The 23,621-nt window shown below is 44.6% G+C and overlaps 2 protein-coding genes across 3 annotated transcripts in view; both read left to right on the top strand.

Moving 5' to 3' along the window:
- TDRD3 (tudor domain containing 3) overlaps window positions 1-23,621 on the top strand; it is a 287,845-nt gene that overhangs the window by 202,910 nt on the left and 61,314 nt on the right. The gene's annotated exons all lie outside the window — the stretch shown is intronic.
- On the top strand, window positions 587-2,099 carry LOC127049837 (craniofacial development protein 2-like). Its single transcript, XM_050951114.1, has one exon. It carries the CDS (start codon window positions 752-754, stop codon window positions 1,646-1,648), a length of 897 nt encoding a protein of 298 aa, XP_050807071.1. The 5' UTR covers window positions 587-751; the 3' UTR covers window positions 1,649-2,099.

Below are 23,621 nucleotides of genomic sequence, written 5' to 3'. Positions count from 1 at the left end.
CATAATTAACATTATTCACCAAAATGAAAATGTAGACCCCTTTGCAACGGCTAGAAATGAATTAATATTGTCTTTGCTATGGTAGTATTTTGTTGTGTTGGATTCATGTATGACATGTGTTCCAACCCGAGGCACTACAGGGTGGATGGGGCAAGTTTTTATGCATGATGGGGAGAAATTTAAAGGAACAACATTTGGAAATAATCCTTAAACTTTGAATTGGAGGCAAATGCCCTTCCTCATTATTTAATACCCATAAATCTGGAGATAGATCAGTAAAAGAATTAACTGCCATCTTTTCAACCAACACAGAGAGACTCGGAGAGTAATAGTATTTGCAAAGCATGTTTTTGAAATCCAGTACACAGCACCTTTTTTTAACAATATCTTTTGTAAGTTAACCATTCAGCCGGTGATCATGAAAAGTAGTTTTAAAATTATGAGTTCAGCATAACTGGGAGCCAAGACATTCCTCAGTACACTTTGTTCAAAGAGTAGAAAAAGCTAGTGATGCTGGCAGGTCTTCACTTCTGGATTTTAGAGGTAAATAATGTATCTTGCAGTTGTGTAAACACCACCAGAGAGGTCCTTTGGGGCCATCTGCCTGTCCCAAGTCAGGATAAAGGAGGAGGGTTGGGCGTGGGGCTAGCAACTCCACCTCGTAAAAAATCAACCTGCTACAGAAACGCCAACAATAGAGACAACAGAGACTTTTACCCTGGAAAAAGAACGGTCTTCAACTCGAAGATGCATGACGCTGGGTGGTAAAAGCCATGAGGAAGCCACTAAGCCGATTACCCTTCCTGCAACCAGGAGGATTACCATAGGCACATGGAAAGTGAGGACCATGTACGAGTCAGGAAAGATGGCGCAGGTTGCAGCAGAGATGAGGAGCAACAACCTGACCCTATTAGGCATTAGCGAGACAAGATGGACGCAAGCGGGACAGAGACGACTGTTGACAGGAGAGCTGTTGCTGTATTCAGGACATGAAGAGAGCGACGCACCCCACACACAGGGAGTAGGCTTCATGTTGTCCAAGCAGGCACAGAGAGCACTGATTGGTTGGGAGGCACATGGTCCCAGGATCATCACAGCATCCTTCAGAACTAAAATGAAGAGGATTAAGATGAATGTTGTTCAGTGCTACGCTCCAACTAATGACAGCGAAGAGGAGGACAAAGATTATTTTTACAACAGACTCCAGAAAATATTAGAGATTCTCCCAGACAAAGACATCATCATCCTTATGGGAGACTTTAATGCCAAAATTGGACCTGACAACACAGGATACGAACAAGTCATGGGGACCCACGCTCTGGGAGAGATGAGTGAGAATGGAGAGAGATTTGTGGATCTGTGTGCACTTAACAACCTGGTCATAGGAGGTAGCATCTTTCCTCACAAGCGGATCCACAAGAGTACCTGGGTATCACCAGCAGGCATGACAGAAAATCAGATCGATCATGTCTGCATTAGCAAGAAGTTCAGAAGATCCTTGCAGGACGTTAGAGTTAGAAGAGGAGCAGAGGCGGCGTCCGACCATCACTTAGTGGTGGCCAGATTGAAGCTGAAGCTGAAAAAAGAACTGGATAGACGCGTCAGACAGAAGAGTGAAGTACAACGTCAGCCTTCTGAAGGACCATAAGACCAAGGAAGATTTTGGACTGACGCTGAAGAATAAGTTTTCAGTATTACAGGATCAGTCTGAGGAAGAGGAAGACAGTGTACTAAACAGATGGCAGAAAGTGAGAGACACACTTAGGTCAGTATGCCAGGAAGTGCTTGGAATTAAGAAACACTAGCAGAAAGAGTGGATCACAGCAGAGACCTTGATCAAGATAGAAGACAGAAAGAAGAAGAAGGCAGCAGTCAATAACAGCAGGATTAGAGCAGCAAAGGCCAAAGCTCAAAAAGAGTATGCTGAAGCCCATAGAGCAGTGAAGAGGAATATCAGGAAGGACAAGAGAGAGTATGTGGATGAACTGGCAGCAGAAGCGGAGCAGGCAGCATACAGCGGTAATATGAAACAGCTGTATGATACTACCAAGCGACTGTCTGGAAAGTTCAGCAAGCCAGAACGTCCCGTTAAAGACAAGCAGGGAAAGTCTATTGCAGGAATAGAACAACAGATGAACAGATGGGCGGAGCACTTTGAGGAACTCCTGAACAGACCAGCACCACCAAATCCACCAGATATCAACCCAGCCAACGAGGACCTCTCAATTAATTGCGATAAACCAACCAGAGATGAGATCAGAAAAGCCATCACCATGATGAAGAATAGGAAGGCGACTGGACTTGATGACATCCCAGCAGAGGCCCTGAAAGCAGACCTGGATGCTTCAGTGGAAATGCTGTACCCCCTCTTTGAGAAGATATGGGAAGAAGAAGTGATTCCGGTAGACTGGAAAGAGGGATATCTCATCAAAATCCCCAAGAAAGGAGATCTTAGCAACTGTGTCAATTATAGAGGAATCACTCTCCTGTCGGTGCCAGGGAAGGTCTTCAACCGAGTCCTCTTAGAGAGAATGAAGGATGCCGTCGATCCACAGCTACGAGATGAACAGGCAGGTTTCCGGCAGAATAGATCATGCACGGACCAGATAGCAATGCTTTGCATCAGTCGAGCAGTCTATGGAGTGGAACTCCTCGTTGTACATCAACTTTGTTGATTATGAGAAAGCGTTCCATAGCATGGATCGAGAGATCCTCTGGAAGCTCCTTTGGCACTACGGCATCCCAGCAAAGGTGGTCAACCTGATCAAGAACTCATATGACGGTATACACTGTAGAGTGATCCATGGAGGGTAGCTTACTAACAGCTTCCAGGCGCAAACTGGAGTCAGGCAAGGATGCTTGTTGTCACCGCTTCTCTTTCACCTTGTCATCGATTGGATTATGAAGACATCCACTTACGAGCGTAGGAACGGAATCCAGTGGACGTTGTGGACCCAGCTTGATGACCTGGACTTTGCTGACGACCTTGCGCTCCTTTCGCACAGTAAACAGCAGATGCAAGAGAAGACCAACGTAGTGGCAGCCACGTCATCACAGGTTGGCCCCAACATTCACAAGGACAAGACCAAGATCCTTAGGATTAACTCCACCAGCAATGACCCAGTCACACTGAATGGAAGCCCCCTGGAAGAAGTACAGTCCTTCACCTACCTAGGTAGCATCATTGACCAGCAGGATGGCACAGACGAAGACATCAAAGTAAGGATTGGTAAGGCAAGAGCAGCCTTTTTACAGCTCAAGAACATCTGGAGCTCCAGAGAGCTGTCTTTGGCAATAAAAATTCGACTGTTCAAACTCCAATGTGAAATCAGTCCTACTGTATGGAGCTGAAACCTGGAGGACAACCAAAACAACCATCAGGAAGATCCAGACCTTCATTAATAGCTGCCTCAGAAGGATTCTCCAGACACCATCAGTAACATCCACCTCTTGGAGAGGACCTGTCAACTCCCAGCAGAGGAAGAAATCAGAAGGAGAAGGTGGGGTTGGATAGGACATACACTACATAAGCAGCCAGCTAACATCACCAGACAGGCACTGCGGTGGAACCCCCAAGGCAAGCGGAAAAGAGGCCGTCCAAGAAACACCTGGCGACGTGACCTTCAGGCTGATAGCAAAAAAATGGGCTATACCTGGAACCAGCTAGAGCAAATGGCCCAGGGTAGAGGACTCTGGAGATCTGTGGTTGGCGGCCCATACCCCGATTGAGGTGACGGGCGTGAGTGAGTGAGTGAGTGCAGTTGTGTAATTTCTTTCTATTTAGTATTTCTGAATAAGAATTACCTTCAACTTTTTCATACCTTTTTTCTTAATTATAAGGAATAAAAAAGCGGCAATTTTCTGCCAATTTTTTCCTAAAACCTCAAATTATCTTTTGAGGGACGATGGCACGTTTTCTAGCATGTCATACAGCTCTTTGTAATATGATTGTTTAAGTTTTTTCTTGTGTACTTTGCATGTAATGACAATCTGATCTATTTTCCTGGATCAGATTTTCAGAGATGGCCCAACTGAGTTCACGAACCATGTAGAAAATCTTTTAATTGAGGGGCTGAAGTGATTACATTTTGCATAATTTTTTGTGATGCTGAATCCTTTCTCTCAGCTGTAGAAATGGGAATAATTGCCAAAGCAGTTTTCAGTATTCTCAGGTCTGTGGTCTTGCAGTGCTTATGCAGTCTTCGTAGATGCTAAATGCACTTACTAATTCCTTTTCATTTGTATTACATTTTTTACTGAGGCTTTGTGTCTTATTGATCCCATAAAGAATGCCTATGTTTTTAGACCAGATCTTTGGTTCAAAGTATTTCATGGAGTCCATAGCAAGTGTATATTTTTCTGTATATACATCAGAGTCGAATGAAAAACTTTTGGGGCTATTGAGGAAAATGAGCAGCAAAAGTCACCTGGAGGAAAAAACTATGAAAAATGTGAATGAAAATTGGAAGACCTTTTACAAGAGATTATAATATGTCCAAAAAGCCACAATACTATGATCAAGAAAGAAGATAACTTTAGTTAAAAGGGCGTCCTGGTTCAGTGGTGACATAAAAGCAGCAGCTAGAAATAAAAAAGCAATATGTAGCAAATGGAAAAAGAGGAAATAGTATGATTAAAACTTTTGAAATGAAGAAAATTGATTTGGGAAGCTAAGAACATCAGGGGGGGAAAAATCTATGGTTGGCATGGTTAAAGACAATGCAAAGTTTATTAGGAACAAACTAAATCCTAGCAATGGCATAGATCCATTTTTAATAGTAACATTGGTTAATAATGGTAACAATGTTAATGATGCAGAAAGGCAGAAATGTTGAGTAAAATATTTCTGTTGAATATTTGGAAAGAAGCAAGATGATATACTTGTATCCAATGGAGATGATGAAGCACTTTCCAGACCATTACTAATCTAGGAGGATGTTAAGCAAAAATGTACTAGGAGTAAACATTTTTAAATCAGCAGGCCTGGATTACTTGCCCCCAAGAGTCCTTAATTAGCTGGCTGGGGAGATTTCTGGCCTCCTGATAATTTTTAATAAATGCTGAAATGCTATGGAAATTCCAGAAGACTAGAATGTTGAACCAATATTCAAAAAATGCAAGCAGGATGACACTGCTAACTATAAGGCTGTTAACCTGACATCAGTCCCGGGCAAAATATTGGAAAAGTTGATATGATGTAATCACTTGATAAAGGAGGATAATGGTAATCAATATGGTTTTATGGAAAATAGATCTTGTCAGGCCAAATTGATTTCTTTCTTTGATGAGATTACAAGCCTAGTTTGTTTTGATAACGGTAACTGCATAAATGTAATATACTTAGACATTTGTAAGATGTTTTATTTAGTGCCACAAGACATTCTGGTTTTAAAAAAAAATACCTCTTGACAATATCAATAAAGTACACATTAAATGGATTAAGAACTGGCTAACTAACAGAGCTCAAAAAGTACTCATCAATGGGGAATCTTCACTGAATGGCTGTGTTTCAGTGAGGGTTCTGCAGTGATTGGCATTACACCTGACAATATTTAACGTTTTCATCAATGATCTGAAAGTAAGTGTAAAATATTGCTGATAAAATTTTCAGATGAGACAAGGGTTGGCAGAATAGGAAATAAGGATGAAGACAAGGCAATCATATCGAGTGATCTTGTTCTCTTGATGAGCTGAACCCATTCAAACAAAATGTGTTTTAATGCATCCAAATGCAAAGCTATATATTTAGAAACAAGGAATGCAGGCTATCCTTACCAAATGTGGGACTGTATCCTGAAAAACAGTGACTCTGAAAATCAGACATAATGGAAAAGCAACTGAAAATGAGCTCCCAGTGCAATGCTGTGGCAAAAAGAGCTAATGCGATCCTTGGATGTATAAACAAAAGAGTAGTGAATAAGAAAATGATAGTTCCTCAATAGATATATAATTGGTGAGGCCAGTACTTGAAATAGTGCAAACAGTTCTGATGTCCGTATTTTTAAAGGATGTTGAAAAATTGGAGCGGGTGCAGAAAAGAGCCACAAAAATGTTTTGAGAGTTGAAGAAAACACTTTGCAGTGGGAGACTTAAGCTAAACTGATTGCACTCTTTATCAAAAAGAAAATTGAGGGGTGACTTTATCATTGCATAAGTACCTTCAGGGAAAGAATATAATGAACACAAAAGGGTTTTTGAGTGGAGAAAGATATAACAAGAACCAATGGCTGGAAGCTGATGTCAGACACATTCAAATTGGAATAAGGTGCACATTTTTAGCGGTGTGAGGGTTCTTAATCATTGGAACAAACTACCAAGGGAACTGGTGGATTCTCCGTCTCTTGATGTCTTCAAATGTCACTTGGAGGCCTTTCTGGAATAAATGCCAATCACAAGTTATGCATTAGTCAACCATAAGTTATTGGGCTCAAGACTGATAACTGGGTACAATTTAATAGGCTATGATTAAGGTGAAGATTTTGTCATAGTTATTTTTATTAAAAGTCACAAACATGTCACAGGCAATAAACAAAAATTCATGGAAGCCGTGACCTCTCTGTAACTTTTTCTGCTGAGGTTCCATGGTTTCCCCCACCACTGTGGTGGCTGGGAGCTGTTGGATTCCCCCTCTGTCCATGGCAACTGGAAGCTGCAGGGGGCTCCTCCTTACCTCCCCAGGAGGCTATCACCTGTCACTGGAACCCTGAGGAGGGCCCCCTTAGAAGTCTGTCACCTGTAGCTGGAGTCATGCAGAGGTCCCCTGTTGCTGCTGTCTCCTGTCGCTGGAACCCTTCTAGGGTCCTGTTGGCTGCCAGCTCAAGAGTCGCGTAGCCCCTGGGGCTGAAGCAGAGAATGTCACGGAGGTGTCTGGAAGTCATGGATTCCATGACTTCCATTACCTCCATGACATAAAAGTAGCCTTATCTACGATATACAAGAGGTCAGACTAGATCATCTAATGGTCCCTTTTGGCCTTAAAAGTCTACAAATCTCATCCTCACCATGCTTTCCATGTTGTTCACCAAACTCCACAAAACCAGGCCAGTGTAAATTTAAACATTGTTTCTTATGGTGAAGTTCAAATCATGAAATGGCTAACTGTCGGTTGTTTTTTGTGCTTCCTAAGCATATGGTCTTCAGGTGTCAGATGTCTGTTATCAACTGAAATACAAAGCCTGCATTGACATCCTGTGCAAGCTTTTATCAATTTGAAGTCGTTTCCTGTCAGCTTTCTTGATAATCCTCTTAGTTTTGGATAGAGTTTCAAATATGATTCTAAAGTTGTCTTTGAACTCAAAGATCAGGATATTTTTGAGTCCACTGTACTTACTATGCTATTTGGATTTTTTATATTTTATTTTATTTTATTCTCTGTGGAGGCTGCCTTGTAGTGTGTTTGGAGAGTAGGATATTCATTCCAGACATCTTTTTTGGATCTCACTGCATTTCATATGATACGTAAGATCTTGCCAATTGTTATCTGTATAGGCACAGAGCTTTTTCTTAATCTTGGAAGATAAATTATAGAAAGCATAGAACTTGTCAAAGAACAATTGCAAGTAGTCCAATGTGTAATGTTGTGTCTCTAACAGCAAGGACCAGTCTGTGACTTCCATAGTGTGCCAAATAATTGTGGCAGTGAGTTAACATGGAGGAAGCTACTCTGAGTGTTTGCCTCATTTTGATGGATCTTCCATGAAATGCAAAAGAAATCCAGTTGCTCTGCAGTTTTGGCTGACCTGGTTATCCTTAGTCATCCCCAAAAAACTGCTAACATTACATCAGCCATACAGTCATTTAGATTAACAGAAACTGTTATGCATTTAAATTTCTGTTAGTTCTTGCTTTACTTCCACAACCCCCCCTTTTATACTTTTAGTACAACAAATATTTTTAAACCTTTATTTGCATTAAGCCATGGATTTTAGATTTTATATTAAATTATCTCCTTGAAGAAACAGTTGTTTGGAATATGGTGACACTCTTACCACTGTCCTAATAACCTCTGTTACTGATCACATGTATCTGAGATCATGGACTCAGCTGTCAATTCCCAGTGAATATTACTGTGTTCTGAAACCCCTTTTAATTTTCTACTGAAATATTTCAGTGGTATCTACAAATACAAAAATAAAAGGAAATGAAATGGAATCTGTCAAAATATTTTTGAACTGTATGTTAACTTTTTTTTAAAAAAATGTAATTTATGTGATGCAGGGAGAAAGAAGTTTAAAGGAAGTGAGTGTTCTTCTTCAAGTGATTGCTCACATCCATTCCAGTTAGGTGTGCGCGCTCGTCGGAAACTTTTTTACCCTAGCAACTCCAGTGGGCCGGCAGGTCGCCCCTAGAGTGGCGCCGCCATGGCGCCCGATATATACCCCTGCCAGCCCACCCGCTCCTCAGTTCCTTCTTACCGCCGTGTCGGTCGTTGGAACTATGGAGCGCGGCATTGCTGTCCTCCACGTCCCTAGCTCTCCTTGTTACTACCGTTGTTAGTTAGTGGTTAAGTGTAGTTAGTTAATTAGTTTGTAGTGTAAATAATATTGTACATAGTTGTTCGCCGGTCTGGGCTGTAGCCCTTCCCGGCACCCGGCTCATGCCTGGTTCGCCGGGCTTTAAGCAATGTGCGGCCTGTAAGAAGCCTATGCCGACCAGCGACCCTCACGACGCGTGTCTGAAGTGCCTAGGGGAATCGCACAGGTCGGACAAGTGCCGCATTTGCAAGGCTTTTAAGCCCAGAACAAAGAAGGAGAGAGACCAGAGACTTAGGACTCTCCTAATGGAAGCGGCACTTGACCCAGCAGCTTCGCAGGCCGTGATCTCTACACCGGCACCGGATCGCACCGGCACCGGAAAGACTCCCCGGCACCGACCTTCCCCGGCACCGGGTGCAGAAACAAGACCATCGAAGTCTGCAACTCCAGCCAGGCAGACTCGAATGGAGCGCCCGGCATCGACATCTGCCGCCACGCTACCGGCACCGTCGACTCCGGGCCCGGTGGGTCCGTCGAGTCCGGTACCGCCGAGCTCCCCCATAAGATCTGGGGTTGAGCTATTGGTCCCATCCACTCCAGAGACCTTCGCCTCAGCACGGGACCTCATTGCCCTGACTGAGTCAACTCAGCCGCCACCTCCGGTACCTCCGGTGCGGGTAGCGTCCAGGGGCAAGCCCATGATGACGGCGCCGTCTCAGGACTCACGCTCGTGATCGAGGTCCCGACGCCACGGTCGCTCGAGATCCCGCTGCCGCTCGCAGTCCCGGCACCGCTCCCCTCGGCGGTACTGGTCGTACTCGTGGCACCGATCGGCCTCCAGACGGTCACGGTCTGGTTCCAGCCGCCGATACCGACACCCGGACTCTAGGAGCCAGTCTCGCCGTCGTTCAGCGCACCGATCGACCTCCCGGCACCGAGCTGGTGGCAGGTCCCGGTCCCGGTCGACCTCCCGGCACCGCGTCGGTGGCAGGTCCCGGTCCCGATCCCGGCACCGAAGCAGCGGCCGGTACCGGTCCAGATCCCGGCACCGAGACAGAACCCGGTCCCGATCCCGGCGCCGGTATGACTCCCGGTACCGATCCCCGGCACCGAGAACATCTTCGGTGCCGGACCGCGGAGACTCTTACCAGCCGCGGTTGGCCCCGCCATGGCCTTCCGGACAGCGTATATGCACTGGGCACCAACAGACAAGCGGCTCTCTTCCAGGACCCTCCGCAACAGGACCAGGGTCCGCAGCAGTGGGGGTTTTGGACACCCTGGGCGTACCATCAAGCCCAGGGCCCCCAACAGCTTCCTCCTAGGCCTGCAACGGCAGAGCACAGGGTGCCGGAGGCGTCGTTGTCCCGCCCCCCTCCCTCCCCGGATGGGGAGGAAGGATCGAAGCAGCAAGACCCTGGTCTTGCTCCTGAGCCAGAGGCGAGGGCTGAGGCGGATCCCCCGCTGGACACTTTCTTGCCAGGGGTCTCCTCATCCTCCTCTCCTGACGAAGCGGTGGCTGGCACTTCCTCCAATAGCCCTCCTCCGCTAGATCTCAGGGCACATCAGGACCTCCTCAGGCGAGTAGCACAGAATCTGAGCCTGCAAGCCGAGGAGGTCTCTGAGATCGAGGACCCCGTCGTCAGCATCCTCTCCTCCGATGCTCCCACCAGGGTCGCCCTCCCCTTCATTAGGACGATCCAGGCCAACGCCAATACAATCTGGCAGTCACCGGCCTCCATCCCCCCTACGGCGAGGGGCTTCGAAAGGAAGTACATGGCCCCCTCCAAGGGCTATGAGTACCTCCACGTTCACCTGACACCATGTTCCCTGGTGGTGCAGTCGGTGAACGAGAGGGAGCGTCACGGACAGGAAGCCTCAGCCCCCAAATCCAAGGAGGCCAGGCGTATGGACCTCCTCGGCCGCAAGGTCTGTTCGGCTGGGGCCCTTCAGCTCAGGGTTTCCAATCAGCAAGCCCTTCTTAGCCGCTACGCTTTTAACTCGTGGGTGGCAGCGGACAAGTTTAAAGAGCTGCTGCCACAAGAGGCTCGTCAAGAATTCGTGGCGATTCTTGACGAGGGCAAGAAGGTTGCACGAACCTCGTTACAGGCCTCTTTGGACGCTGCAGACTCGGCTGCCCGTACCCTCGCCTCGGGGGTAACGATGCGCCGCATCTCCTGGCTTCAGGTTTCTGGCCTTCCACCGGAGCTCCAATACACCATCCAGGACCTCCCGTTCGAAGGCCAGGGCCTGTTCTCAGAAAAGACAGACCCCAGACTGAAAAGTCTTAAGGACAATCGGGTCATTATGCGCTCCCTCGGGATGCACACGCCTGGGACGCAGCGCAGACCCTTCCGGCCGCAACAACAGCAGTAGCGTCAGCCATACTCCCAGTTCCGCCAGCGGCAGGACCTTAATAGGCTCCGCGGCAGGAATGGAAGACGCAGACAGTCGGGGAACCAAGGGGGCAGAATCAAAGCTCCTCCAAGCCCCCGCCTGGGCCCAAACCTTCGTTTTGAAGGTGCGCCCGAGGGCGCAGTACCAGTTTCCCCCACGGATCCTTCCCCCCCCGTTTTCCAACCGCCTTTCGTTTTTCCTCCAGGCGTGGACCCAAATAACATCCGATCGCTGGGTCTTACACACGGTGCAGACGGGATACCGCCTGCAGTTTGTATCATTTCCTCCCTCCCGCCCCCCTTCCTCGTCCCTCTTCAGGGACCCCTCTCACGAGCAATTCCTTCGGCAGGAGGTACAGACGCTCCTCAACAAAGGAGCTATAGAGGCGGTTCCGGAAAACGAGAAAGGCAAGGGGTTTTATTCCCGCTACTTTCTGATCCCCAAAGCCAAGGGAGGCCTCAGGCCTATCCTCGACCTGCGAGAGCTCAACAAGTACCTAGCGAAGTTGAAGTTCCGCATGGTATCCCTGGGGACCATTATTCCATCCCTGGATCTGGGAGACTGGTATGCCGCCCTCGACATGCAGGACGCTTATTTTCATATTGCCATATGGCCACACCACAGACGATTCCTTCGATTCGTGGTAGGCCGCCTTCACTACCAATTTGCAGTCCTCCCATTTGGCCTTTCTACGGCTCCGAGGGTATTCACAAAATGCATGGCCGTCGTTGTGGCACATCTTCGGCGCAGTCGTATCCACGTGTTCCCTTACCTAGACGATTGGTTAATTCGGGGCACGTCGGAGCTACAGGTTTGCAGCCACGTCCGCAGGATCACCGGCCTGTTTGCTACCTTGGGCCTCATGATCAACGTGGACAAGTCCACCCTGCTCCCCTCGCAGAGGGTGGAGTTCATTGGGGCCGTCCTGGACTCCTCCGTGGCCAGGGCCCTTCTGCCGTTGCCAAGGTTCCAGGCGTTGTCAGCGATCGTTCAGCGCTTGCGGGCAGCCCCCTTGACATCGATACGGACATGTCTAACCCTGTTAGGCCATATGGCAGCATGCACATTTGTGACCGGTTACGCTCGGCTCCGCATGAGGCCCCTCCAGGCGTGGCTCATCGCACATTACCTGCCGGCAAGGCAACCACTAGACATGCTGATCACAATCCCCCAGGGGGTGTTGGATTCTCTCAGCTGGTGGCTAGACCAGTCCGTAGTGTGTGCGGGGCTCCCATTCCACCCGCCCCAACCCTCGGTGTCCCTAACGACGGATGCCTCAGATCTTGGCTGGGGGGCCCACCTGGGAACCCTGAGAACACAGGGCCTGTGGTCCCCGCAGGAGGTGAAGCTGCACATCAACATGCGGGAGTTGAGAGCGGTCCGCCTTGCTTGTCAAACGTTCTATCACCAGCTTCAGGGTCGTTGTGTCGCGGTATTTACCGACAACACGACGACCATGTACTATATCAACAAGCAGGGCGGCACCAGATCCTCTCCCCTATGTCACGAGGCGATGCGACTCTGGGACTTTTGTATAGCCCACTCCATTCACCTCACGGCTTCCTTCCTCCCAGGAGTACGGAACACGCTGGCGGACCGCCTGAGCAGATCCTTCCTCTCACACGAGTGGTCCCTTCGCCCGGACATCGCCCTCTCGATCTTCCAGAGGTGGGGTTGTCCCCGTGTGGACCTCTTCGCGTCCGGGGGGAACAGGAAATGCCAGGCGTTCTGCTCTTTTCAGGGCCGGGAACCCGGGTCTATAGCGGACGCCTTCCTTATTCCGTGGACGTCCCACTTGTTCTACGCGTTCCCCCCGTTCCCGCTGGTCCACAGGGTCCTTCTGAAGGTGCGCAGGGACAGGGCCCGCGTGATCATGGTAGCCCCGGCGTGGCCCAGACAGCATTGGTACCCCATGTTGCTGGACCTGGCCATAGCCGACCCAGTTCCCCTGCCCCTTCACCCGGACCTGATCACCCAGGAACACGGAACTCTCTGTCACCCGGACCTCCAGTCGCTGCACCTAGCAGCATGGCTCCTGCGTGGCTGACCAGTTCTGAGTTGCGCTGCTCCACCCCGGTACGGGAGGTACTCTTGGGCAGCAGGAAGCCTTCCACTGGAGCGACATACTCGGCCAAGTGGAAGCGTTTCTCCTGTTGATGCGTGGAGAAAGGTCTCCGCCCGATGGAAGTTTCGGTGGCCAATATTTTGGACTATATTTGGTCCCTCAAACAACAGGGCCTGGCGATATCGTCCCTGCGGGTCCACCTGGCGGCTATCTCCACCTTTCACCCGGGTGGGGATGGCCGCTCCGTTTTTCTCACCCGACGGTGACTAGATTCCTGAAGGGGCTGGAACGTCTATACCCTAACGTCCGACTCCCTGCCCCGACCTGGGATCTTAACCTGGTGTTGTCTCGGCTCATGGGGCCCCCCTTCGAGCTGTTAGCTACTTGCTCCCTACTCTATCTTTCTTGGAAGACTGCCTTTCTAGTAGCTATTACCTCAGCTAGGCGGGTGTCGGAACTCCGGGCTCTCACGGTAGACCTCCCGTATACAGTCTTCCATAAAGATAAGGTGCAGCTGAGGCCACACCCTGCCTTTCTCCCCAAGGTGGTCTCAGCCTTCCACGTCAACCAAGAGATATTCCTCCCGTTTTTTTTCCCGAAACCTCACTCTTCAGGCAGGGAGCAACAGCTCCACTCGCTTGATGTCCGTAGGGCTCTCACGTTCTATGTGGAGAGGACCAAACCGTTCCGCAAATCCCCCAGCTTTTCGTGGCAGCGGACCGCATGAAGGGGCTTCCCATTTCCTCGCAGAGGTTATCCTCATGGGTAACGTCCTGTATCAGGACCTGCTATGAGCTGGCCCACGTTCCTACGGGCCGTGTGACTGCGCATTCTACCAGGGCGCAGGCGTCGTCGCTGGCTTTCCTCGCCCGTGTGCCCATCCAGGAAATCTGTCGGGCAGCGACCTGGTCATCGGTTCACACCTTTGCTTCCCACTACGCCCTGGTCCAGCAGTCAAGAGAGGACGCGGCCTTTGGATCTGCAGTGCTCCATGCCGCGACTTCTCACTCCGACCCCACCGCCTAGGTATGGCTTGGGATTCACCTAACTGGAATGGATGTGAGCAATCACTCGAAGAAGAAAAGACGGTTACTCACCTTTGTAACTGTTGTTCTTCGAGATGTGTTGCTCACATCCATTCCACACCCGCCCTCCTTCCCCACTGTTGGAGTAGCCGGCAAGAAGGAACTGAGGAGCGGGTGGGCCGGCAGGGGTATATATCGGGCGCCATGGCGGCGCCACTCTAGGGGGGCGACCTGCCGGCCCACTGGAGTTGCTAGGGTAAAAAGTTTCCGACGAGCGTGCACGCGCGGCGCGCACACCTAACTGGAATGGATGTGAGCAACACATTTCGAAGAACAACAGTTACAGAGGTGAGTAACCGTCTTTTTTATTTTCTGGCAGAAGTAAAATCATTTTTCCCTTTTTGTCTAGTGTGTGATAATCAGTTTCTAATTACATCATAAAACATCATGCTCTTGCTTGTTGAGAGTATCAAAGTTTTTAAAACATTGTACTTCGTAGATTTAATTTCTGTTTTGGTGTAACTAGACGGTTCAGTGTGTGTCTGCTTTATACTACATGAGCTTCACAAGAATTATTTTGGATTTATCATCTTTTACTGACTGATTACTTTTGCCTGGTAGGAGGTGGATCAAGCAGAATATTATGCTACCATGTTAAGCTGCTGCTAGTACCTAGCAATTATGTAGCACTGTATATTTTCCAAGTGTTTTTCAAATATTAACTAAGCCTCTCAACATCCATAGGAAGTACAGTTATCATCCACATATTAGAATCATAGACTATCAGGGTTGGAAAGGACTGCAGGAGGTCATTTAGTCCAACCCCCTGCTCAAAGCAGGAACAAGCCCCAGGTCCCTAAATAGCCCCCTCAAGGATTGAACTCACAACCTTGGGTTTAGCAGGCCAATGCTCAAACCACTGAGCTATCCCTCCCCAAGATGGGGACTTTTTCTAAAGCCAAACAACAAGTCATTATTAGAGCTAGGTAAATCGTTGATTTTTTTTTTTTTTTTTTTTTTTTTTGTTTGCTGGCAGGTCTGAAAAATTGGAGAAAAAAATTCACTTCAGGTCAGTTGCTGAATTTTTTTTGGCAATCTCTCCTCTTGAAGCTATTCCACTGTGTATAAATTAAGTACTCATTAGAGCAGGGACATGAACGTGGGTCTCTCACATCCCAGGTGAATGCCCTAAATATCAGTGTTATTCTCGTGCGCACTCTCTGGACCAATAACTATTATACAAAGTGGAATACCTCCAATAGGAGAGATTGAGAAAGACCCATATCAGATTACCCTATAGTCAAGGGTTTCTGGCAGTCCCCTTCAATGTGGGAGACCTGAGTTCATGCTAAAAAACATTTGCCAAATTCTAATCATGCCTGGGATTGGAATATGGGACATCCTGGCTCCTAAACTTTTGAGCTCCATTGCCTCTGATAATGATTACTCATAAATTATGTTCTTCGAGTGCTTGCTCATGTCCATTCCATATTAGGTGTGTGTTTGCTCACCACATGCACCAGTGCTGGAAATTTTTCCTTCAGTGGTTTCTGTAGGGGACCAGCTCTGGCGCCCTCTGGACTGATGCATATACATGTTGCAGTATAAGGGGTGCCACTGACGCCCCTCACCCTCAATTCCTTCTTGCCGCCAGTGACAGTGCTGAAATGTCTGCTACTTCGACTAGCCCAGGGGTTCTCAAACTGGAGGTCGGAACCCCTCAAGGGGTCATGAGGCTATTACATGGGAGGTCGCAAGCTGTCAGTCCAAACCCCGCTTTGCCTCCATTGCGTGTTACTTCAAGGCTCTAAGAGGTCAATTAATCTTTTGTAAATCTTAGTCTGCAATTAGAGAATAGCAACTTCCCTTTATTTTTTGTGCCAAATGAAATACACAAATACATTTCCAATTGCTTAATTTATATTCAGAAAATTAGAAATAACATCTTTATATATTGCAAAACACCATTTCCTTAATAAAATTGATTTTATTAAACAGCACTGGCTAGTATTTCCTACTCAGCAAGTTCCTGCTGATTCCTTCACATGGAAAAAACCTTACTTCCTTTTTTAATCTTCTTAAGGTCACAGATGTATAGAGGCCAAGGAGTAAAATAATTGACTGACAGTTTAAAAGGTAAATGCCAGTTGACTTCCTTAAAACTACTTGGCAGAAGATAAAAGCCTTCTGGCACGTAATTAATTTCAAAATGGAAATTTTTCCAAACCATTTTCCCAAACTTTCAGTTATAATAACTGGGCTGATGTGTCTGTTTTTGTGACAAACAGCGTGTCATCTCTATAAAGTGCCAAATTTAATTTTGTGTTTTTGCTATCCTATGGAAATCTATTGCTTTTCTGAGAGCTTTAGTTAGTGGTTCACTGGAGAGGGCAAAAAACAGTGGAAACAAGGGACATCCCTGTCTGCCACTTCTGCCTAAGAAGAAAACCTTTGACCAGCATCCATTAATGCTAACTTTTTCTGTTCAGGGATGCATAGAATACTTGCACATATTTAATGACCAATTTACATAGCCCAAGTTTATTGAGACACTATAACCTTTATGCAAATTTAACACTATCTCAGAATTGTTCGACACTGAATGACATGGCAGGTAGACTTCACTTATAATCTATATTTTTCTGTATATAACTGATGATGTCAAACATTGCACAATAAATTCATTAATACCTTCCTGCTAGGTCCGGGCTATGAAGTAGGTCTAGTCCAATAGATATTACTTGGCTAATATATGTTTGTCCCCTGTAATTAAATGCGATAGTAAGACTTATTGATGTAGATTTTTATTCTTTCAATGTAACGGTAGAAGGCATTTTTATAAGGGCCCCTTGTGTGTCATAGTAAATATACATAGAAAAGAAGAGCCAGTTTGTATTTTCTGTATTGAACTGAACCCTTATTCTAACACAGGGGTCGGCAACCTCTGGCACGCAGTTCGCCAGGGTAAGCACCCTGGCGGGCCGGGCCAGTTTGTTTACCTGCTGCATCGGCAGGTTTGGCCAACTGGCCATGGTTCGCTGTCCCAGGCCAATGGGGTGGCGAGAAACAGTGCAGGATGAGGGATGTGCTGGCCGCAGCTTCCCACCATCCCCATTGGCCTGGGACGGCGAACCGCGTGAGGGCCGCGATCGGCTGAACCTGTCGAAGCAGCAGGTAAACAAACAGGCCCAGCCCGCCAGGGTGCTTACTCTGGCGAGCCAGGTGCCAGAGGTTGTCGACTCCTGTTCTAACAGATCCAGATTGTTAACTTTTAGTAGCATGGGAATCTTCATGTACTGTTAAAGGATCTAATTATTCCATAGGCAAAGTGGAATGGGAATCCAGATAATCTTTTCAAATTATGCTAATTTCTTTGATACCATGATAAAAACAATAATTTTTTTATCTGTTTGCACCACCCCCTCTTCTGCTACTCAATAACGCTTATGTAAGAAACACATTGTTCTCCAATATGTTAGGCCAGGGGTCGGCAACCTCTGGCACATGGCTTGCCAGGGTAAGCACCCTGGCGGGCCGGGCCAGTTGTTTACCTGCCGCGTCCACAGATTCGGCCGATCGTGGCTCCCACTGGCCGCAGTTCGCCGCTCCAGGCCAATGGGGGCTGCAGGAAGTGGTGGGAGCCAAGGGATATGCTTATCCTGGCAAGCTGCGAGCCAGAGGTTACCAAACCCTGTGTTAGGCCAGTGTTTTCCCAACTTTGTTAGCTTGCTGCTAAAGTTTGTGATGTGTGAAAAAAGATTGTTACATGAGTTCCTCCAATACTTAATTTTGGACATCTTTAGCTTTAGTCAAGTTCTAAACATGCTGCCCAAACCATTCCACTAAAAGCTTCTATTTTCTGCATCACTGTTATGCTATTTTGAATCTTTTTGCTCCTCTGTGGGATGGAGGGTAATTGCACACCTCAGAAATGAAGTGTCTGTCTCTTAAATGAACGTTATCTTGTAGACATGCAATTGTCTGTCTTTACAGGTAATTTGATTTTTGAATCATTAAAAATTCCTTCTCTTGACCTTAAAATCGATCTTGATTTAAAAAAAAATGAATGGAAGCATTATCTGAAATAGTAATGTTCTGTAACTATTCCTTTAAATTGAAATCAGTAACATGGAAAAAAACACTTGAAGCTAGTTTGTGGAATTATATATAATAGTGTTCCCTGGGATCAAATGCATGTCCACAGTGTCACAATTCGTGCTCTCTCCTATTCCCCTGCGGGAAGTAAGCATTATCAGCCCCATAATTATAGTGCATTGTTTATACCTGCACACCAACTCATCCATGTTGGTGGGAGGGGCAGAGTCAAGACTGCCTTCTCGTTCTCCCTGCCTTCCCATTCCCTGCTCAGTTGTGTGGTAGAGAGCATGGTGGGCCCCACAGCAGCTGCTCTCCCCACCTTGCACAGACTAGTGGTATGGGTTCACATCTGAAGGAAGTAATGGGGTGCCTAAAGCCCCATTACTCCTCTCCATGGGTATTAAAGGTGGTTCAAGATTGAGCCCTTGCATTTTTAAAGCCATGAACATTCTCTAAACTTTAAACAATTTGGAATTCATTACTGTCAAGGTTCCTTCCCCACTCTGAACTTTAGGGTACAGATGTGGGGACCTGCATGGACACTTCTAAGCTTAATTACTAGCTTAGATCTGGTACACAGCCACCATTCAGAATTTCAGTGTCTGGAGCACTCTCTGTCCCCCCAAAACTTTCCCCTCCCTGGGTTGCCTTGAGGAACTTCACCAATTCCCTGGTGAGCACAGATCCAAATCCCTTGGATCTTAAAATAAGGAGAAATTAACCATCCCCCCTCCTTTCTCCCCACCAATCCCTGGGTTAGTCCAGATCCAATCCGCTTGGATCTTAAAACAAGGAGAAATTAACCATCCCTCCTCTTCCCCCCCCCACCAATTCCTAGTGAGTCCAGATCCAATCCACTTGGATCTTAAAACAAGGAAAAATCAATCAGGTTCTTTAAAAGAAAGCTTTTAATTAAAGAAAGAAAAGTAAAAATAATCTGTGTAAAATTAGGATGGAAAATACTTTACAGGGTAATCAGATTTATATAGCCCTCTAGCCTTAGGTTCAAAGTTACAGCAAACAGAGGTAAAATCCTCTCAGCAAAAAGGAACATTTACAAGTTGAGAAAACAAAAATAAGACTAACGTGCCTTGCGTGGCTGTTACTTACAAGTTTGAAACATGAGAGACTGATTTAGAAAGTTTTGGAGAGCCTGAATTGACGTCTGGTCCCTCTTAATCCCAAGAGTGAACGAACCCCCAAAACAAAGAGCACAAACAAAAGACTTCCCCCCACCAAGATTTGAAAGTATCTTGTCCCCTTATTGGTCCTTTGGTCAGGTGTCAGCCAGTTTTACTGAGCTTCTTAACCCTTTACAGGTAAAAGAGACATTAACCCTTAACTATCTGTTTATGACAATTACACAGTATATTTAGATGTGGGACTTATTCAGATGGCTGGAAAAAGACACAGATTATACTCCTTTTAAATATAGGCCCAAAGTGTAATTTTTTATTACATGACATCCAGAACTATGTGCTTAATATTTTTGGAATTTTATAATATTATCCTGAAATAATTTTTGTGATTACATTTGTGTGTTTATGCTCACATATATCTGTTATACGTGATGCTGCATCATGCATCTTGGACATTAAATGGACATGTCTGGGTTTTTTTACTTGCTCTCAAATTTTTTGGCTCTCCTAAAAATATGAATCCCTTTAAATGAAAGCAAGGAGCTACCAAGATCCAAATGTAGTGTAGGAAGTTACAGGGTAGATCTATGTATGAGATACTTACACCATTCCCATGCCCTGCAACATCCCAGCTGTTTTGCTGCTGGTTACTTTGTGCTCAGGGATTGTTAATTATATGAAGTTATGTGATGGCTTTGTAGTGGAATTGCATTATTCAAATCTAGCATGTGGCATGCTACTGATTCTTTATTGTACATTTCTTACTTGGGTAATAAACCTTCTATATTTGTTAGTATATAGTTAAGTGCCTTGCTTGCTTGTGGCCTTAAATTGCAAGCCCCACCAAAATAATTTCATAATTGGCAGAAACTTTTCAGAAAATGACAAAACAACAGTGTTTCCAGATATTTAAAAATTTAAACCCACAGCAAGTAAACTCAAAAAAACACCTATTTTATAAATTTAAAACATTAAATTTATAGTAATTACATCAGGTACTGTTATGTAAGAAATGAACAGACTATACAATAAATTAACAGTCTTCTTTTTCAGAATGACTACTTTAAAAATTATTTTGAAAATTCACCATTATAGAATTTCTGCCCATCCCTGAAACAGATACAGGAGTTGAATATAAAAATATCCTCCACGTTTTTATGCAGACATAAATATATGCCTCTGATATGCCTCAAGGCAAACCAGTCTGTTTAGTAGCTGACTGTCATTAGTTTAACTAGGAAGTGTCCTCAGATCAGGGAAATTATGTGTTACCAATATGCACTCCAAATGCTCTTGAAAAACTTCTTATATCAAGATGTAGTTTAATCTATCATTTACTTTGAGTGACAGTTTATACACTAAGTAGTATTACTTTTCACATCAAAATAAATTGTAAATATAATGTTTTCATTTGTGGAATATGAAAAATGACTGTCATTATACCAGGATGGAGAAAAATCAATGATTGTTTTTACAAACAAAAAAGGATTTTTTTTCATTTTAATTGATTTTTTTTTATTTTATTGTTTAAATTATGTGAGAGTTGTTTTTTTTTTTAAATAAAACTTTTTAAAATGAAATCTCAATTTAATATACAGGAAGTTCTAGCCTGTCTAGCAGAGAATGGCCCTAATAACTATTCACATACTTTCTAACATGTCTGTAATGGTTGGCTTTGGGTCATTTAGTCTGCAGGATGCTTAACCCTTTCTGGCCATGTGTTACACTTTGTATAAGATTCATTGCAATTATATAATAGCAACAATGGTTTGAATGGTTATATTTTAATTAGACAATGTCACAATAAGTTAAGGCCTAAACTAATTATATTCTCTTAAAATATGTAAATAAACTGACTCCATAACCCTGTGGCAAAAACTTTGATTTAAAGGCTGCTTTTATATATAAATAGAGAATCGGGGGGAAACATCTGACTTTTCAGGTCAAGTTTTATAAATATGGCACAGTAGGTCACCCTAAATAATTTAGGAGGCTGTCTCATTTTCAAGAGATTTACGTGTGACTAGGAACTTAAGCTCCAGTCACTTTCAGTTAGGCATATTTGAAAATTTTCCCAGGCTGACCTGAAATAATCAGCTTAATTCACTGACTATAGTTAATCCCTCATTTAATAAATCATTTAGTTGTAATTGTGAAACATGTTTTGATAAAAGAAGTTTTTGTATCCAAAACCTTTTGAGATGGTTTTGTTTCATACAAATAAATCTTATACGCTGCTTTGTGTGTTTAATTAAATTCCAGTTACCATTCTAATGATGCTTAATACAAATCATGTGCAAAACCTTAATTATCTAGTAAATAAGGAATATATCATTCAGCATTTTCTAACATACTAAAAATGTTCGCAGTGTTGTTGTAGTCCCAGGATATAAGAGAGACCAGGTGGGTGAGATGATATATTTTATTGGACCAATTTCTCTTGGCAAAAGAGACAAGCTTTCGAGCTACACAGAGCTGAACAAGAACTCTGTGTAGTTCAAAAGTTTGTCTCTTTCACCAACAGAAGTTCATACTAAAAATATACAGTTAATAAGAACCTGAAATATTAAGCTATGTAATTGCTTAAATAAAAGTACATCATTCTAGTGTACCCTCCTAGGTAGCAAAAAGTTGCACCAAATCTAGTCCAAATGCTCTGTTTAGTTACAAATCAACATGTTTAATGATTACATCAGCCAGTGAGAATGCAGCTTTCTTTAGAGAATAACTAAAGTAGAAATGGAAAAGTTAATTACAATTAATTATTTAAATTTAGGCTTTCCACTTGGTGATTTAAATCACTGATTTAAATAGCCTTGATTTAAATCAATGTACCCCACATTAAGCCCTTGATAACCCCCAAAGGAATTACAGGTATTCTGGACCCTTTGAGTATGTCTACACTGCAGTTAGACACTCAGGGCTTGCGTGTTTCAGCTGACTCAGGCTCACAGGGCTCAGACTGCAGGTTAAACTCTACTGTAGACATGCTGGCTTGGGCTGCAGCCTCAGCTCTAGAACCTTGCAAGGTGGGAGGGTCTCAGAGCTCAGCATAGGCACCAGGTTCCACTGACTACTCTGAAACCTATCATGGTACAATGTGTTAACTTGTGACCGAATTCTGATTTGAGGTACACAGCTGCAACTCCCGTTAACTTTGGGAGGGTTGCAAATGAGTATATTGAGGACAGAATTTGGCTTTTCATTTTACAATTATTCTGTACTGCTGTATCTCAAAATAAACAGTGTGAATAGCTCTATTAAACTTGAAAAGACTACTTGAGAAGGAAGAATGGTCTTAAAACTTGCTAAAAAATTATGCTAATAAAATGCTTATACCCTTTTCATAAGACTAAGTAAAAACATTGACATTAGAGGTTTTCAAGAACCCAATTCCCAGTTAAAGTCCTGTTTTTCGTAAATAGTTTTATTGGACTAAGTGATGTACATCTGACTATAAAATAACATAAGCAGTGGTTCCAAATTTTTATGCTCAGTTTGCTCCTTTTGATCATTTTCTGCAGGGACATGTGCAATGAATTGTGATTAATATCACTAAATAATTGGCCAGAAAAAAAACAGGTTACCCTGAAGGATAATACATTTACTTACACAATGTGTATTTGTAGTGTTCTGTGTAATTTGACTTACAATTATAATTCTCAACTATTACCTGCTAGTACTTGGTATAGACTTGATTCAGCAAGGTAATAAGCATGTGATAACTTTAAACACATGGGTAGTCCCTCTGAAGTTAGTGGGGTCATTGACATGCTTACTTTTCTTGCTGACTAAAGGTCTATTTTGGCACTTCTCTGGTAATGTCATTTTACTTTTATTTTTTTATTATTTGTATGGCTCTTTCCTTATTTGTACGTGTTTGTTTATAAATATTTTTCTCACGTAATTTCATTGCTATTTCCCAATTTATTCTGTTCTATGTAATATTGGAATAACATTTAAGAATATTTTTGCAAATGTAAAGCCAACATGAAAGATCACTATTAAAAACATACTGAAAGCACGAAATGCATCTTATTTTCAAATGTTTTCCAGCAAAAGTGACCCAGGAACGGTATTGCTGTCTTGTTGGAATCTTCCTGCCATGTTTGTGAATTGGGGGCAGGGAGCAGACAAGATTAAATATTGAAAAGAGGGCATACGCAGATAAAAGCTTTAGTATTACCTCGTATTCTCTGAGGCTTGTTAACTTTCTAATTAGCTCACTGACTTTTTCATAAGAAGGTCTCTCTGGTATGTCTCATTTAAAGGTTTAGCTACTATCTATTTTCATATAATCTACCTGTAGGCCCATTTGCTGCCAAAGAGAAGTGGTTAAGAGAAGATGCATCTGACGAAGTGGGTATTCACCCACGAAAGCTCATGCTCCAAAACGTCTGTTAGTCTATAAGGTGCCACAGGATTC

This window comes from Gopherus flavomarginatus, chromosome 1 (genome assembly GCF_025201925.1).
Source record: "Gopherus flavomarginatus isolate rGopFla2 chromosome 1, rGopFla2.mat.asm, whole genome shotgun sequence".
NCBI lineage: Eukaryota > Metazoa > Chordata > Testudines > Testudinidae > Gopherus > Gopherus flavomarginatus.
Note: the sequence above shows the minus strand (reverse complement) of the source record. Positions and strands in the feature narration are given on the sequence as shown.

Coding starts and splice junctions, on each gene's coding strand:
- LOC127049837 (XM_050951114.1), top strand. CDS start 752: ATGACGCTGGGTGGTAAAAGCCATGAGGAAGCCACTAAGCCGATTACC.